This window comes from Pleurodeles waltl, chromosome 8 (genome assembly GCF_031143425.1).
Source record: "Pleurodeles waltl isolate 20211129_DDA chromosome 8, aPleWal1.hap1.20221129, whole genome shotgun sequence".
Lineage (NCBI taxonomy): Eukaryota > Metazoa > Chordata > Amphibia > Caudata > Salamandridae > Pleurodeles > Pleurodeles waltl.
Window position 1 is genome coordinate 1,267,750,102 of NC_090447.1, and position 19,520 is coordinate 1,267,769,621.

Consider the following 19,520-nt stretch of genomic DNA (forward strand, 5'->3'; position numbering starts at 1 on the left):
GAGAGAAGAGAAGAGGGGACCGAGGCGCCGACCGATTGCCCCTTTGTGGGCGGAAGTAGTGGACGCGTGGGAGACGCTGTATGTCGATGCGGATGACGGCATGGGTGAGGCCCGGACTCTGAACGGCTCGGGATGACTGAGAATTAGTACTGACAGGACCACTCCCGGTCTGCGTTCTGGGAGGGATCTCCCCCTCGATCTGCCCCTTTGTGTCCCTCCTGCCCCGTGTGCCACCCCCTGCAATGCCCCCACCCTGCCCCTTCCCCTGGGGACCGGCACGGACAACCGCACACATGACTTTCGAAACTCTGGGCAAGTTACTTTGTTAATTAAATATGATGTTTTGTTTCTTTCTATTTCATTTTTGGCTTACGTACACCGGGAGAACAGGTATGCATCTCTGATGTTGTCGGAGTGATTACCAGCTCCCTATCTCGCAAACACGCAACTGAGATCTTGAGGAAGATTAGGATTTTGCCAATTTGATTTTGTATGCCATGGAATGAATAAGGTATTAGATACTCTGTAATTATGGCTCTACAAAGTATGTAATGGTTACCCACAGGCTGTATACCAATGTGATGTAGTACCCTGAGTATTCCGTTCTGGCAAAATGAACAAACAGATTTGTACTAACTGAAATGCCAGTAAACAAAATTGTAAAAAAAAAAAAAAAATTGTAAAAAAAAAAAAAAAAAAAAAAACGCATACTTTACACTTCAAAAGCAACCTACAAGTGACTCTTAGCAGTACTTGCGGATGAAGTTCACTGGCGTTTATTTTCCCTCAAGATATTTACAGAAAGCAAAAGGGAAAAAAACACAAAGAGGAAAGGAGGAGGAAGCCAAAGATAGGAAAAATCTCAGAAGGGTAATAAGCAGGAGCATGCAATAAAGAGATAAAGCAGCAGGTAGTGTCTGGTAGTGTGCTAAAGAGGCAGCCTTCATATTTGGCGAATATACACTTGATAGCACCGGCCACAGGCTTCTGAGTAAAAATCTATAACACTCATTCTTTTACAAATGAATCACTGCCTGTTAAGAGACCACAACTACTTTCGAGATAGATATGACACAATATCAAAGATAATGATAAAAGTAGCCACACGCTTTTTTAAAGTTTTATTAGAAGACATCAGAAGAACAATAGCCACACAGATATATAGTAAACAAATACTGTTTTGCCAGAGGCCTCAGTATCATTTGTAGCACTGCATTAACAGCATACATTATCTTCTTTAAAAATTACAAGTTTCAAATCACATGCGTGCTAAAGTAAACCAAGGTTGTATTCCATCATCACATGTGGCTCCCCCATGATTTCACTTTGGGATGGATCTGAAAAAAGAAAAAAACAGATTTTGAAGTAGCTAGAGTTGCACCTCCAGACCAGCTTCACAATGATACCTGATTCACTAATGGTAATCTGCACTCAATCATACCTTCAAATACTTTGTTGTGTTTGCCAGTCATATTGCATAGCTAACAGAATTAAACCACAAATTATTCACCATAATAATTCGTTAAGGGGCAGTGTTTGAATTAAACTTGTATATTAAGTATGCTTAATTAACCGCAAAATGTACATTCAAAAATACTGAAAAGCAGATTTATACCGCCTATAAGAGAATGTAAAAGTAGTGACTTGTGCTCCCCACAACGAAGGACATATAGCAAAAAGGACAGAGTTTTTCCTTGCTGACCTAGGAAATTCTGGCCTGAAGGAAGTAACAGAAATCGGACGTTTGAGAGCAGGGGTTTTCTGAAACGTATGTAGTGACATCAACATCAAAACAGATCCAGATCTGTCAAATTACCCAGGGAATTGGTGCATGTTTTGAATTTTCTGAAGGAGCACAATGAGACTAGGTTAATGCACAAAGAGGTTGCTTTACGTAATCCAGGAGGACGTTTAACAATCTTCTTTCAAGAAAGGATGCAAGCTGTGCACTGTTTTTTTGTGATGAAGTTCTATGCGTGGAAGCATAATGACAGCAAACAGTCATTAAAAATTCGAAAATTATTTCGCATAACTATCCTGCATGGTTTTGCCTATCTTCTTATTCCCTTCCCCATGACGACTTAATTGGTACCGGGAGAATGCTGTCCCAGAGACAGTTCCCAAACCAGGAGCTCTAGGACCCAGAAAAATCAGGACTGAGCTTCTCCATATTTGGAAAATAAATCACTGTTGTCATATGCTCTATGAAGAGTCTAATAGCTTTCCCCTATGCACCGACACACAGAAAAACAGAAATAAGTCCCTGAGCGTTGGTGTGCAGATTCCCAACATGGAGAGATCATAGGTCTGACGATTCCCACAAAAAGCCACTCGGTCATACAGAGTGAAATCTATCACCAGTGGGACCGAATGAGTCTTGAAACTGGTCTCTCTTCAGCAGGTCATACTCTAGAATCCTTAAAAAAAGACTAACAGAAATAGATACTGGAATACTTTTGGACGAAGACAGAAATAGTGGTCTTCCAACTGTACACACACTCCTCCTCCCATGAGGTAGAGGGGGGTGGCAGGCAAGGCAACATGGGACACTGGATGCAAGCCCCTCAGAAAAAAAGGCTTTGCATGCTGCATGCATCTCCAGCTGTCAGAGTACATGCTAGCTCTTGTTGTGGATCAGAAGTCAGAGAAATAGAAAAGAGAGGTACCCAAATGTTTAAAGGAAGTATGCACTAAAGTCGAAGTCTAGTTATCAAAAGTCAAAGGTAATTGGGCTTGCATAGGTCTTCAAGACTTTTCTTTAGCATAGATCACGTTAGCCTGCTTCAGGTAAAACCGGATTGTTTGCTTCGCGTATGCAGAAGAAACGCATCAGACTGCTTGTAAAAAACACTTCAGCCTAAGAGTGCTACACTGAAGCGTGACCGATCCTCTGACCCTAAACGAGACTTAAATTGTTGTTTGGGATTGAATGTCTACAATTTTCAGACTCCTATTAATTCTTTATTGGCCTATGATTGTGCAAACTTTCCAGTACAGTAGCTTCAATATATTGATCATCTCTGCTTCTTGATTCTCATCGGCAGACATTGGTTTCCATCCGTATCTGAATTAACATGTTCAATACAACGTGGTGTTACAATACAACACAATTATTAATTGGCCCTGTGGTAATATTAATCTTGACTTATTTTTGCCTCATGTTTCAAATTCCAGGTACAAAAATGTATTGTATGCATTTTCTGACTGCCTTTTCATTTTTCAACATGTGATATGTAAAATAACATGCTAATAAAGTAAAGTGTGTGACATCAACAGGGTGATGCTACATGCTTATATAAAGCTTTTCTGAAATTATTCCAACAGAACCATTGTATCCAAATACCTTACCTAGGTTCTTAGTGTTACATAGTTGCTCCCTATTATTTCCCTGTTACAGCTGGCTGTCGGGCTCAGCATGTCATTAGGGAGAAGCAAAAATGCACTCAGCTGTCGTTTGGCAAACTAGCCAAAAGATCAGCAAAGATATGAAAGCTTTTGAACTTATGCTACAAAAAACAAAGGACGCAGCAAGATGAAGAAAAGAGGTTTGGTGGTATCAGAGTAAGAAAAAGAGAGCATTTATAAAGCATTCTATCTTCATGCAGGCATCGAAAGAAGCATGCCCACTGAATACCATTTAATGTATGCATCATGTATGCTGGTGTGAATGTATAATTACACTAGCAACGGTAATTTACATAGCACAAAGTACACACTGGATTGGTGTTTGCACTTAAGATACCACAATAGCATTTACTTAATGTTTGAAGAATAAAGAGTTGATTTGCGCTGATAGGATTCAATCTTATGGCAAGCAGGTCGCATACCGATGTTTATAGCAGGCAAGCAATCCATTGGACTATTTCCTAGGATTAGAATTTGTGACTCCCTCCCTTTTATATTCCACCATTCACTGAAAATCATGTATAGCCTTCAGAATGCCTGCTGTCAATGGACTATGACCTTGACGATCCACTGGGTGGCAGCAAATCCCAAGTTGACGCAAAGTCTCAATGACCTGGGCGCCCCCAGTAGCCTTGGCCTAACTATTCATCGTCTTAGCAGTGACTTGCATTTTATCATGGGGTTCCATGGTCTTCACTGGACCATCAGCCGACTGTAACTATGCAGCTTAAAAAGAAAAAACTCATACTAGAGCTGGATTCTGAGTGACAAGGGAAGTGCTTGAAGTCAGTTCCTCTGTCCATTAGACTACACCCCCCAAAATGTATGACATTAATTGGGGAAGTACATATGGATATGATCAACACTAACTCAAATAATACAAGACAGAAAATAAGTTCTAGAGGAATCTAGTGAGGCTCCCAGCAAGCACCCCGATGCATCTATTGAACCCTGACATGGGGGAGTCTGGTTTTTTTATTAGATTAGAATTAGTGATACTGCAAACATAATGGTTTGTACTTGTGGTGTATCTTTGCTCTCTATTTCCTTCCATGGCATGGGGACATTCTGGAAGCTTGGGGTTGTCATGGTGGTGAGCGGCATTCCTGGAGCTGTCGACCAGACAAGTCTGACCTTCCGTATGGCTCAGTGTTGTGGGTTGATTTGCGTTAATACGTTTATTGTATTACTGCTTCTTCGTCTCCCAGATGTTTGGATGCGCCTCCACTCTACAGGGAGGAGGCCAGTAGCAGACAAAGTTACCATCAGACCAATTCTGTTTTGAAGGAGAGACTGAGGTCAACACCTGAACTAGCCTCATATGCTAAAGCCCTACAGGAACTTTTGGAGTTGGACACATTCCACAAAACAGAGTGGCTTAATAGTACTATGAAATGGCAGTGTTTACTGGGGCTACCTGATTTGTAGTACTCCCCTCCAAAAACCAGATATGCGGACACTGGGCTTCTCAGAACACAGCTTGTATTTTAACTAGGGGCTCCCTGACTCTTGAATTCACCATGTTCAAGTCCTCCAGCTCTTATGAATCTTATCTTGACCTAGATCCCACCGACAGAAAGCTTTATTTGCAGTTTAGGTTTGGAACCCTACACCTTAGCACATTCACAGCAAAATCGGCAGCCTCTACTGCGCCATCCCCGATATGCCATGTTCGCAACACCTCAAGGGAATCTGTTGCATATTTCCTGTTTGCCTGCCCTGCATACACAAGATTGAGGGAGTCCTGGCTAAGTCGTCTCTGCTCATGGATAGGCCTCAGGATCTTACGGACTGATCCTAACCCACCTTTTGTCTTTGCGGTATCCAAAGGTTTGGGCAAGGCTGGATTAGTGAGGTGCAAAGTTACAGAACCAGCACCTCTTAATACTCGGCATACATGTAGTCATATCATGTTTTACAGCAGCAACATATTTCACCAATGTGCTTTAAAACACAAATTTAATTTGGGAGACTAACACTTCCAGCACACACAGCTGACCCTTTGGAGGTTTATGCACAATTGGGAGTGTGTTTGCCCCGGGCTTGTTTCCCTGTGTGACCCTGGGCTGATTGCTGACAACAATGCATTGGTGTGATAAACAGGAACAACTAGCCACTGTGTAACATGCACCATCTAGCTCTCTTTCTACCTGTGGAGAGGTCATTGTATAATCGCTGGTTACCAGTGGCTCCAGCATACCTCACCATGCACTTTATGCTATTGTATGAATTATTCTACAATAAGGATGCTTTTTCACCAAAATAGATCATTTGAGTGACTTGAGAACATTTTGGCGCTTTGCTTATTGCACAAATTGCTTCGAAAATGAGATGCCTTGCAAATTATTTGGACATTAGAATGATGCATAGTTTCTGCTACTGGAAATTGAACAAATGCCCCTCTTACGCCTAAGTTGAGCTTTAAAATAAAAAAAAATATTTATTGTGGTTATTGGTTTTAATTATTGTAATGTATTTTATATGTTATAATTGCTTTGTGAAATTTTGGTGGCTGAAACGGCCGAAATGAAGTCTGAAAATGTAAATAATACACCATGAATTTACTCGGCCACAACAATAATAAACAAGTATGTTACAACAAAAACACATTGGAATTTATGCTGTAGAACAGGTACATGGTAAACCTAATGACCGACGTCAGCTCCTATGTACAATTAAAAGTGGAAAGTTTTTATACACACCATTAAGAATATCCTCAAAACCGATGCAGTCATCGTTGCCTTTCAAGGAATCCAGGGCAATGTTTGAGCTCTGAAGAAACGGGAGACGCTGGACCTGGGAATAAAAAAATGACACCATTTTGTGCCACCAGCTCTCTATATTTAACCACTATGCAGTCGATCAATGTTAAAAGATGGCAAAAGGAAAGTACATTTAAAAAGACAGCGATGACAAAAAGAAAGAAAACTAATAAAAAAAAGGTCAGTTAGTCAACTAGTGAATATACAAATATACTTAAGTTATGGTAACGCAGTTGAGAGTCACTAACATGTTGCAGGACCATTAACCCCTCCGCTGCCAGGCCTTTTCCCCCTCAGGTGCCAAGCCTTTTTTTGCTATTTGGAGCAGTCCACGCTTAGGCCCTCATAACTTTTTGTCCACATAAGCTACCCACGCCAAAGTTGCGTCCTTTTTTTCCAACATCCTAGGGATTCTAGAGGTACCCAGACTTTGTGGGTTCCCCTGAAGGAGACTAAGAAATTAGCCAAAATGTAATTAATTAATAATAAAAAAAAATGGGCAAAAGGGGTTGCAGAAGAAGGCTTGTGTTTTTTTCCCCTGAAAATGGCATCAACAAAGGATTTGCGGTGCTAAAATCACCGTCTTCCCAGCTTTCAGGAACAGGAAGACATTAATCAGAAAACCACATTTTTCAACACAATTTGGGCATTTTACTGGGACATACCCCATTTTTACTATTGCACTTTCAGCCCCTTCCAGTTAATGACAGAAATGGTTCTGAAACCAATGCTGGATCCCAAAAAGCTAAACATTTCAGAAAAGTAGACAACATTCTGAATTCAGCAAGGGGTCATTTGTGTAGATCCTACAAGGGTTTCCTACAGAAAATAACAGCTGAAATAAAACAAATATTGGAATTGAAGTGAAAAAAACAGCCATTTTTCTCCACGTTTTACTCTGTAACTTTTTCCTGCGATGTTAGATTTTTTAAAGCAATATAACGTTATGTCTCCTGGACTCTTCTGGTTGCGGGATATATAGGGCTTGTAGGTTCATCAAGATCCCTAGGTACCCAGAGCCAATAAATGAGCTGCACGTTGCAATGGATTTTTATTCTATACCGAGTATACAGCAATTCATTTGCTGAAATATAAAGAGTGAAAAATAGGTATTAAGAAAACCTTTGTATTTCCAAAATGGGCACAAGATAAGGTGATGAGAAGCAGTGGTTATTTGCACATCTATCAATTCCGGGATGCCCATACTAGCATGTGAATTACAGGGCATTTCTCAAATAGACGTCTTTTTTTACACACTCTTACATTTGGAAGGAAAAAATGTGGAGAAAGACAAGGGGCAATAACACTTGTTTTGCTATTCTGTGTTCCCCAGAGTCTCCTGATAAAAATGGTACCTTACTTGCATGGGTAGGCCTAATGCTCGCGTCAGGAAACGCAACATGGACACATCACATTTTTACATTGAAATCTGACGTGCTTTTTTGCAAAGTGCCTAGCTGTAGATTTTGGCCTCTAGCTCAGCCGGCAACTAGGGAAACCTTCCAAACCTGCGCATTTTTGAAAACTAGACACCTTGGGGAATCCAAGATGGGGTGACTTGTGGGGCTCTCACCAGGTTCTGTTACCCAGAATCCTTTGCAAACCTCAAAATGTGGCCCAAAAAAAACACTTTTTCCTCACATTTGGGAGACAGAAAGTTCTGGAGTCTGAGAGGAGCCACAAATTTCCTTCCACCCAGGGTTCCCCCAAGTGTCAAGTTAAAAATAGTACCTCACTTGTGAGGGTAGGCCTAGTGCCCGTGGCAGGAAATGCCCCAAAACACAACGTGGACACATCACATTTTCCCAAAGAAAACAGACATGGTTTTTGCAACATACCTAGCTGTGGCTTTTGGCCTCTAGCTCAGCCGGCATCTTACCCAGAATCCCCAGCAAACCTCAAATTTAGCTAAAAAAATAAAAATAAAATAATAATAATAAAAAATAAAAAAAAATAAAAAAAAGAATCACATTTTCCGCACATTTCTGGGAGGGATCACTGCACTGGGACAAATTCCCTACCACCCAACGTTCCCCTCAGTCTCCTGGTAAAAATGATACCTCACTTGTGTAGGTGGGCCAAGTGCCTGAGACAGGGAAGAGCCATGTCTAAATTGAGGGGGAACCAAAGTGGGTCCAAAGGGGCAGTTGTAAAAAAATATATATATATTTGGGCTGGCAAGTGCAGAATTTTTAGCGGTATAGATGAGAAAATGCTGGGTGGTAGGAATTTTGTGGATTCCTGCAGATTCCTGAAGGTTTCATCACAAAAATGTAGGGAAAATGTGTGATTTCCAGCAACGTTGGAGGTTTGCAGGGCATTGTGGGTAAGAAAATGGTGCGGGGTGCATGTGAAGCACACCACCCTGGAACCCTGGATTCACCAAGATGTTTAGTTTTCAGATGTGTCTAGGTCTTGTGGATTTTTCTACATGGCACTGTCCCAAAGTCCAAAAAGTGCAGCCCTCACCATTCCAAGTGGGACGATTTTGAGAGTTAGCCAAGCTCTCATGGCCCAATGTAAAACCAAAACCCAAAATAATCAAATGTCCACTTGCTTGTCGGGGGATAAGATGTTTTAGTGGGTGGGGGTAGAGCTCAAATACTGTTATCCCCTTCAGCTGGGGAGGGGGCATAACCAGGCCCATACTGGTTGGTAGCCACCACCCCACTATTTTTTTTTTATTCCCTGGCATCTAGTAGACTGACTTTCTACCACCTGCGCCCCCCCCCCCCCGGCTGTGAACAACTTTAGCCCCATTTATTTGGGGTGTGGCCATACCCCCACCCTCTTATTTTGGGGATAAAAAAAAAATTCTTCCCAGGTTTCTGGTGGGCTTTCTGCCCCCCTTGGGGGCAGATGGGCCTTCCAAAAATAGGCCGATCTGCCCCTAAGGGGGGCCGATATGGCCAACAGTCATGTGCCCCCATGGGGAGCGACCCTTGCCCAAGGGGCTGCCCCCCACCCCCAAAAACAAAAACACACACATACCAATCCCTGGTGCCTAAGTGGTTTCTGCTCCCCCCACCCCCTGGGGGCAGATCGGCCTAATAGAAATAGGCCAATCTGCCCCCAAGGGGAGCAGAAATGGCCTAAATACTATTTGCCCCTAAGGGGAGAGACCCTTGCCTAAGGGGTCACTCCCCATATATAAAAAACAAAAGTAAACATAAAGAAATATATATCCCTGGTGTCTAGCGGTTTCTGCCAACCCTGGGGGCAGAAATGGCCTAAAATTAATACTGCCCCCCGGGGGATTGACCCTGGCCTAAGGGGTCGCTCCCCACATATATAAAATAAACAACAATTATAGTAGGCCGATCTGCCCCCAGGGGGGTAGAAATGGCCTAAAATAATTTGGCCCCTTGGGGAGCGGCCCTTGCCCAAGGGGCCGCTCCCCTCATGTCAAAAACAAACAAAAAAAATGTCCCTGGTGTCTTGTGGTTTCTGAAGTAGGAATATGTTACTTACCTTGTAAGCATCTATCCTTAATGTGTAGTGCCATAGATGCACATGCTTAGCATACTTCTGCCATCTAGTGTTGGGTTCGGACACGTGAGACTTTTTTTTTCCTTCAAGGAATTCTTTTGAGTCACAAGGTATTGTGACTCCTCCTATTGTTTAATTTGTGCATGTTCATCGGCTACTTTGTTTTATTGTTTTTCAGCTCATCACATGAGCTTCGGAGAGGAGCAGTGTAGTGACAGAAAGGATGAGCATGCAGGTAAAGTCCAGATAAGGTTGCGTATTTTAATAGAGAGATGTGTACGTCAGCCATTAACTTGTGGGGAGAAGGGGGGGGCATATAAATCTATGGCACTACACACTACGAATAGAAGCTTAACCACTTCTGTGCTGAGGACGTAATGGTTACGTACTGATCAACGGTGGTCGTGTGCTGAGGACGTAACCATTCCGTCCGCAGCACACAACCAGAAAATCCCTATGAAGGGGGATTTGCTTTTTCTAAAAAGGGGCTTGGGAGCTGGGAAAAAGCATTCCCAGATCCCAAGGCTATTTTTTAGTTTTCAATGAAATGACGAGCAGCGTGTTGACGTCATATCACTAAAAGCAAAAGTAAAATGAGCTGGTCGGCTCATTCCACTTTCTCTGTCTAAGTGTTCATGGGGCTACCTCAGCTCGTGGGGCACCTAGACAGACAGGAGAGGTATCCTTGCAACTGAGAGAATCTCCCCTTTCCAACTGTACCCTTCCCTAGTTGATCTCTGCTTGGGATAATCGGCACAGGAGGGCAATCCCCAAGCCGCTGGGATCCACCCACTAGAGACCAGGGAGGGGGGGAGCAGCCCTTTGGGCAAGGCTTTTGCAGCCCCCATCCCCCTCACCCCCCCAAATTTTGTGCCATAATCAGTCTTGCTGTTCCAACACCTAATGGTGAAAAGCTGCACTTTCTGGGCTTAGGTAAGCTTCCACCTGGGAAAACCTACCAGACCCAGACAATTCTGAAAACTAGACATCTGGGGAGGTGGGGAAGGGGTGAAGTGCAGGGTGGTGTGCCTTACCCCCAATGCCCGGCAAACCTCAAAATGTGACTGAAATTAACCACAAATTTCCTACCACTCAGTGTTCCCCTTGGTCTCCCAATAAAAATTATACCTCACTTGGGTAGGTGCCAAAAGCAGTGTCAACCTAAAAACATATTTAAACAAAATAAATAAAAACCTGCCCTTTTGGACCCGCTTTCGTCCCCCCTCAAACTATACATGTTTTTGGCCCTTCTCGGTCTCAGGCACTAGACCCACCCACACAAGTGAGATATCATTTTAATCAGGAGACCGGGCGGAACGCTGAGTGGTAGGGAATTTGTGGCTCCCATCAGATTACAGAACTTCCCATCACAGAAATTTGAGGAAATGTGTTTTTCCCCCCCCAAGACAAATGTTGAGGTTTGCAAGGGATTTTGGGTAAACAAATGTGGTAGAAGCCACACAAGTCAGCCCTCCCTCGTTTTCCCTAGGTGCCTAGTTTTCCAAAATGTACAGGTTTGCTAGGTTTCCCTAGGAATTGGCAGAGCTAGGGCCTAAAATCCACAGCTACCCACGTTTGGGGAAAAAAATGGTCCGTTTTGCGTGGAAAAAAATTGATGTATCTAGCTTGCGTTTTGGGCAGTTTCCTGCGCGGGCACTAGGCCTACCCACACAAGTGAGGTACCATTTTCATCAGAAGACAAAGGAGAATGCTGGGTGGAAAGACGTTTGTGGCTCTGTGCAGAATCCAGAACGTTCCATCACAGAAATGAGAAAAAAAGTTTGAGGTCTGCATGGGATTCTGGATAAAACAACCTTGTGAAAGCCACACAAGTCACCCCACCGTGGATTCTCCTAGATGTCTAGTTTTCAAAAATGTATTGTTTGCTAGGTTTCCCTAGGTGACAGCTGAGGATGGGCCCAAAAACCACAGCTAACCACTTTACAAAAAAGAAAACAGGTCAGTGGAAAAATGTGATAGATCCATATTAAGTTTTGGGCCGTTTCCGGTCGTGGGCACTGGTCCTACCCACACAAGTGAGGTGCCTTTTATTGGGAGACTTAAGGGAACACAGAAGAGCAGAACAAGTGTTTTTACCAATTGTATTTCTCTGCAGCTGCACCTTCCAAATGTAAGACAATGTGTAAAAACAGTAATTCTGAGGAATTTCCTCTAATTCACATGCTATCATGGATACCCATAAATTTTGAGATGTGCAAATAACTCTTGTTTCTAAACTTCATATCGTGTGCCCATTTCGGAAATACATTAGTATACCTACTTTTCACTATTTATATTAATATTTTACCATATAAATTGTTGTATACCGGTACATAATGAAAACCATTGCAAGGTTCATCTCAGTTATTGGTTCAGGGTACCTTGGTGTCCTGGTGAACCTACAAGCCATATACATCACTGCAACCAGAAGGGTCCAACTGACGTAACGGTATATTGCTTTCGAAAATCTGTCATAGTCAAAGAAAAAAGTTAGACGAAAACGTAGACACAAATGGCTGTTTTTTTTCCAACTCAATTTTAATATTTATTTCAACTGTTACTTTCTAAAGAAAACCTTGAAGGATCAATACAAATGACCACCTGCTGAATTCAGTATTTTGTCTACTCTTCAGAAATGTATAGCTTTTCGAAATCCACCATTGGTTTCACACCCATTTCTGCCACTAACGGGAAGGACGTTCAAAGCACACACAAAATAGGAAAAACTGACAATGTCCCTGTAAAATACCAAAACTGTGTCGATTTTTTTTTTTCCGATTCAAGCCTGCCTGTTCCTGAAAGCTGGTGATTGTAGCACCGCAAGCCCTTTGTTGATGCAATCTGCAGGGGTTAAATAAACAAAACAAAAAACAGATGCTTCTTCTGCAGCATCCTTTTCCAATTTATACCAAAATTTGCTATATTTTGCCCATTTTCTCGATCCCCTCCAGGGTAACCCACAAACCATGGGTAGCTTTAGAATCCCCAGGATCTTAGGAAAGAAGGGCAAATATTTGGTGTTTATACCTTATGTGGACAAAAAGTTATGGGGGCCTAAGAGTGAATAGCCAAAAAAAGGCTTAGCACAAGTGGGAGGTTGGGGGGGGGGGGGGGGGGGGGGGGGGCAGGGGGGGATTGGAGGAGAATAGCAGCAAAGGGGTTAAAGAGTGCTTAACATATTTCATTTTCAGAATGTGTTGGCCATAAATACATATGACTCGCATCAAATGTAAAGTTGTGCCCCTCAAAGAGGTGGTTAAGCTAGTGTAGTGGTTGACATACAAGTTTGAAAAAGTGTCCGTAATACAGCTTGACCCGCTATAGCTGGTTGATTAGCCAAGGCATCAACACAATAGTGGTTTGTGAATGTATGTGGGTTATTACATGCAGCTGCTCAACAGAAATCTGCAGAAAAACCACAGAGACTCCTTTTTTGCACGTGGAGCGAGCTTGTTGAGTTATGGGTAGCAATCACTTGGCTTTGGGGTAAGCAAGTTTGACTACCTCTTGCTATCCATCTTAGGATTCCTGTTTTGAAGATAGGGGAACCCATTTGTGGGTTTGAAAAGGCAACAAATAATAGTTGTGTTTTACAAAAGGATTTTGTTCTCTCAATGTAGTAAATTAATACTCTTAACAGAGGATGTGTAGAGCTTTCTGCTATTGAATCTGGTTTAGGAAAGAATACTGGTAATTCAATTGTTTTGCATGAAATGTGGAAACTAGGGAGGAATTTAGGGTTTGTTCTAAGTATTAATTTATCTAGATAGATTTGGAAGAAAGGTTCTTCTAGAGTGAGCGCTTGAAGGTTGCTTATTCGCTAAGAGATGCAATAGCTACTTTCCATATGTGGAATTGTAAATCATCCGAGCATAGTGGTTCAAAAGGTGGACCCATGATTCTGGTGAGAACAATATTGAGGTTCCCGACTGGTGCTGGTGGGATGGAGAGTGGAATGTCTCTTCAGTCCTTCCATAAATGCTTTGATTACTGGAATTTTGAACAGCAACATATGTTGCCTGTTTTGCATGTATGTGGTGAATGCTGCTAAATGTAATCTAATGGAGGTATATGCCAGGCCTGTTTGCTGTAAACGAGATAGATAACAAACAAGGTCTTGTACTGTTGGTGAAAGTGGTTGAATTTGTTTGGCTGGGCAGCAGTGAACAAACCTCTTCCATTTGTCTGCATAACAGGCTTGTGTGGTTGACCAGCAAGCTGGTTCTAGAATGGTCATGCATTCTTGTGGTATCCAAATTCTAACACTTCAGAAGCCAGATCACCACATTCAGCTGCATTGGATTTGGATGTATGATTTTCCCTGTTCCTGATTCAAAAGATGTGGCCAAAATGGCAGTTTCCCCATGTGGCACAACTGATAGTTATAATAGGTGTGTGAACCATGCTTGTCACACCCATATTGGGGCTATTAGGATTAGAGTGAGGGATGGTTGTGTGAGCTTCTGAAGCACGCAAGGAATGAGTGGGCAGGGGGATTTAGGGAGGGGAATTCTAAGCAAGTATCCCTGACCAGCTGATCCATAAGGCATTGCATATGAATTGTGGGTGAGTAAACCTGGAGGCAAAGGTTTGGCATTTCACGTTCTGTTGCGAAGAGGTCTATCTCCGAGGTTCCCCACCGCTGGAAATATGAGGAGCAATGTTCTGTTGGTCTCTCACTCGTGTGCTTACTGATGCATTTTGCTGAGCATATCTTCGAAGTAGTTGTCCAACCTTGGTAGGTGTTCTGCTAGTAGGTGGATTTTGTGAAGTCTGGCCCAATGCCACATCTGCTTCACTATGCATGAGAGCTGTATGGAGTGTGTGCCTCCTTGTTTTTGGATGTTGTCCATTGTGGTTATGCAGTCGGTACAGACTAGAACTACTTTGTGGTGAAGATGGAGCTGAAAAGCTTTAAGAGCTAAATGAATCACAGGAAGCTCTAGGTGATTGATGTTTAAGCATTTGAGTAGGAGACCATAGGCCACATATTATTAGGTCCTGCATATGTGTCCCCCAACCCAGTAGGGATGCATCTGTCGTAACTGTCATTTGCGGGACTGGAGCTTGAATGGCTGACCCTGCAACAGGTTGTTGCTTTTCCACCTCTACAGGAAGTGGTGGATCACTGGCCCTGCCAACACTAGATCTTGTAGATGCCCCTTCACTTTAGACCATTGTGATTGAAGAAACATATGCAGCCTTGAGTGTGGCACTATGGAGATACATGATGCCGTCATTCTGAGAAAACTCATTGTTTTGACTGTAACTTGACTATGTGGCTGAAAAATAGGCAATGCTGACAAACTCTGAACTGTTGCAGGACTGGGATAGGCTTTGGCTGCAACAGAGTCTAGGGATGCGCCTAAGAACATCTGCACTTGCAAGAGTTGAAACTGAGATTTTGTTGTATTGAGAGTGAAGCCTACTTTGTGTATAAAGTTGATTACCTTTTGAGTGTCCTGCAGAAATTGCTGTTTGCTCGCACTCTTGATCAGCCGCTCATCTAGATATGGGAACACACGTATGCCCCCTCTTCTGAGATGAGCTGCTACTACTGCGAGACATGTTGTGAATACTCCTGGTGCAGTAGTTACTCCAAATGGCAACAGTAAATTGGCAATGTTGGCCACTGACTTGAAAAAAAGAGTAGTCAATGAGCTGGATGCACTAGAATAAAGAGGTAAGTGGCTTTGAGGTCTATGGCTGTCAAAGTCTCCTTGCTGTAGGAATGGTATGACTTCTTGGAGTGTGGCCATATGAAAATGCTTTGACCGGATGTACTTGTTGAGTGACCTGAGGTCTAGTATAGGCCTTAAAGTTCCATCCATCTTTGGGATAAGGAAGTACAGCGAGTACACACCAAGCCCCTGACGTTGTTCTGGGACCTGCTCTATGGCTCCTTTTTGAAGCAGAGCATGAATCTCCTCTTGCAGGAGTGATAGGTGTTTTGTTGACACAGCTTGTGTTCGTGGTGGGATAGTGGGTAGAGTATCTATGAGTTTGAGACAGTACCCATCTTTTATGATGGAAGGGACCTACTGATATGTTGTAAATTGTGCCCAGCCAGCGTGGTAGTGCTGCAGCCAACTCCCTACTGGTGTTAGGTGTGGAGGGAGGATCCATGACCTTGTCCTCTATTATTCTTGTAATATGACCTATAGTCCTTTGGTGTACTGGGATTGATGGGAACTTTGCTGCTTCTGCGCAGTGGGCATGTGTGTGGAAGTGCTTGTTTTTAATGCCCCTCTATCGAGTCCCCTCCGAAAGGAATCCCTAAGTTGACAGGTTTGTAAGGCACACATATCCTTTGCACTATCAGTGTCTTTCTTTACCTTTTATAGCACCTCATCTACTCTTTGTCCTGAAGAGATGTTCACATTTGAATGGTAAATTTGGGTCCAGTGGCATTCTCTCCACTGCTGAAGAGTCTTTCTCTATCTGAAGGCCAGGAGAGCTTCAAATAAAACTTTGTCATGTTCTGGGAACAGGCAGAGGTTATAGGCAGAGTATTGATCCTGCCTGGAGTATTCTGCATGGCACTTGAGGCAGAAGCTGAAGAGAGTCCTTTCCAACACTCCATGTCGAGCGAGTAAAAGAAGACTGTGGCGAAGCTGGAATCCATAGTCCAACCGGGCACAAGCCTGGGCGGTCAGATAGAGGTATGAGAAAGGAACCAGTGGTTTGTGGTTATCTTTTCCGTTTAAAGCCCTGTGGAAGGAATCAAAGCTTTGATCCCAGGCCTCTGAGACAGACGACCAAAACAGATGGCAGAGAAAAACAATTTAACAAAGGAGCTGATAAAACATGTGCAATGTAGGCTATAGGAGGAGTCACAATACCCCATGACAAAAGATTTAAAAAAAAACAAAAAAAAAAACAAGTTGCAATCATACAAGTCCAACACTGGATGGCAGGAGTATGCTTAGCATATGTATCTACAGCCAACATATGCTACAAATATCTTTTTCCAGTCACTAAGGTGGTTAAAAAGAACCACTCTTTGCATAATAAACTGAGCCACAACGTGACAAATCTAGTTTTCAGGTGTGTTCATAAAAAGAGTAAAAGCTTCCTAGCACACAAACAGTCTATTAAACAGGCATGAGGGAACAGGAGGAAATTATAAGGCAGGATGGATTTTCAATCATTTGTTTACAAAACTGGCATTCATGTGATGTCAGATTCTCTTTGACTCAGCTTCTGTTTAAATACTTGAATGTACTGCACACAGAATTTGATGTAAAGGTGTATGTTTCATATGTAGTGCTGGTCACATATTTCTGAGGGAGTCTGTAAATGTACTATATTTCATTTTGTTACCCATTCCCCCTTTCTTGTTAGAGTCCACCAAATCATTTTCTATACTCCTCGCTCTTCAGTTCCCCTATACTCAAGATCAAATCACGCCGGTATCTCATACATAAAAGATCGTTAAAGCAAAAATGCAAGTTATTGCCTAAACTTATACTGCATGAGATCTTGTACAGAATACGTCTAAACATTGAGCAGTGTGGAGTAATGAACAGCTGCATATATTTTTAACTATCCTAAACAGGTCTCTGCATCCTAAATCATGCCCGAAAACAAACTGGATTAAAACAACATTATCACCACAGAATTCACAAACTTTTAGTCTCAGTTTAAAGAGGCAACCCTGACCACTGACAAGCTTGCCCCAAAGCCCCAGATTTAGGAGGAAACTGCTCCACTGACAAGTCTCCAGCTCCATAAGTCAATTCAGAAGTAACTCTCACAGAAAAAGAGTTCACAGAGCTTTAAAGACCGTAAAAAACAAATTGAGAATTAAAACTGAAGACATTCTTGGAGCTCTTAGGCAGATATGTGTGTTGTGATACCAACTAGGCAAAACAGGAAATAGCTCAGTATTCAGAGCCCAAACAAGCACACTCTAATCCCAGAATGAGTAATGGGAATATGATTGATCAACTCAGAATAATCCTAGGATTGTTTTTCCTGCTTTTTATGTCCAGCCTACGGGCAGCTTTAAAACCGCTGTTGTCAAAGACTTACTGTATACAACACTAATACGTAAAATGGTGTTCCAGCTAGCCCACTCTCATCAACGGCTCTTATTCTTCTTATTTGTCTCTCTTTTACAGCACTGTTTTCTTAACCATCATTTTTACTGGATGACTTCTAGCCTTCCACTGCTTAAAGTCAGAGAACTATTTTTTCTTCGAATACTCCATTTGAGTGTGATTTTCTTGCTTTCACATGGAGCCCCCTTGAATTCCTGACTCTCATGCTCAGTGCTACTCCTTCTCAGCCAGCTCACTACTTCCCAGACCTATCCCCATCTGCTTTTTTTGTTGTTTAACCATCTAACTAACCCTCACCCCCTCCTTGTTGGTCCTTGCTCTCTTGTGAGCTTTACTTTCAGAGCAAGGAGGCCATAATTTTGGACAGGCTACACAATGGTGGTTTTGTCTGTTCGGAACCTTGTTTTGTCTTAAGTTGGCTAACCTGTGGAATGCTACTCCTCTATAAAACCCAAATCAAAAGGCAAGTTTAGGTGAACTACATTACAGGTTAATACAATGGTTGCCTATTATTTTAGTGGATTTTTCCTGTTATAGAGATACTTAACACCAGATCGCTCAATTGTTGCAGTCCATTTTTAAACTAAGTTTCCAGATGATACAGACTGCGCTTTTGTAGTCTGTACTGAGATTGGGACCATATTGTGCAAATGTAATTTTTTTTAGGTCTCACCTATGGACAGCTTTAGTTGTTCATTGTCAAAGACCTAGTGTTGCAATAAAACAGAGTGGCCCCTTCCTCGTGATTGGTTGGCTTTCTGGTCTACCTGAAATGGTGTTCCTTATTGGATTACTTTCCTCCATATTGTTATGCTTGTCCAGCAGCAGGAGCATTGCTCCATTTGTGCTCTCCTCTCTTTGCCTGCAAACTGTTCCAGGTTGGCTGCCGTCTTCACAAATGTGGGTGCATCATCAGCAGTTTCCATTTTTTTACTTTAAAGATCCAACATGGCTAGAAGCCATTTCTGAACAGCATAATAAAAATGAAAAGTAAAGCGTGCAGGAGCACTAAGGCAAACATTGGCAAAGCCAAAAGGCCAGCATTCACTTTTTAAAAGCAAGACCTATCAACTTTACCAATGCATGTTTAGTAGGTGCAGTACATCGTCAATTATTGTGGGTGGCGACCACACTGTTTATTGCACCCCAATCAGCACATTGAGTCCGAGTCAAACACAGCATGCAAGGCTTAAAAGGGCCTGGGTGCTAAACCTTGAGATCAAGTGTAAACATGAGAGATGAACCTTGCAGCACCAATGTACAATGCAGGCTCTGAAGATTAATATTATTGACACATCTTGAACCCCTCACATGAGCACTGTCCTATACAAAAACAACTTACTTGTTTCGCTGCTTTGTACTCCATTTGCAACTTTAATGGTGCATGCAAACCTTGAATATTTCGTAGTGTAGCAAAGCTTAATTTTTCTTGATTTATCTGAAACTAAACAAAAAAAGTACCATCAAAATACATTTGCAGATAATGAATTCCTAAGGAAAGCAATGTACATCTACATTCATAAAGCATGGTAATGTGTATTTTATGATGTATGCCACGCTAAAAAGCTTAATGTCTGCTCACAATTGTAATCAATGGCTTACTACAAATCTGAAAGGTTTACCATTACTGGAATGCAATAGAATTAATCTGTACCGCTTTCAAACATTCCTGCAAAATAAACAGGGCTAACAAACAAAATAAGACAACTGGCTCAATAGCTGGGACAAGAAATGTAGTAGGCAACAGACATAGGGGGTTATTCCAACTTTGGAGGAGGTGTTAATCCGTCCCAAAAGTGAC

General features: G+C 42.3%; 1 protein-coding gene across 1 annotated transcript in view; it reads right to left on the minus strand.

Moving 5' to 3' along the window:
• Positions 1 to 1,115: 1,115 nt before the first annotated feature.
• The window catches only part of POMP (proteasome maturation protein), a 43,875-nt gene continuing 25,470 nt past the window's right edge, over positions 1,116 to 19,520 (minus strand). Inside the window, exons 4-6 of the mRNA XM_069202203.1 lie at positions 19,062 to 19,163; positions 6,108 to 6,201; positions 1,116 to 1,337 (exon numbers count right to left, since the gene is read on the minus strand). Of these exons, the coding sequence (XP_069058304.1) occupies positions 1,270 to 1,337; positions 6,108 to 6,201; positions 19,062 to 19,163 (264 nt within the window). The 3' untranslated portion in view covers positions 1,116 to 1,269. The remainder of the gene's footprint in view (positions 1,338 to 6,107; positions 6,202 to 19,061; positions 19,164 to 19,520) is intronic.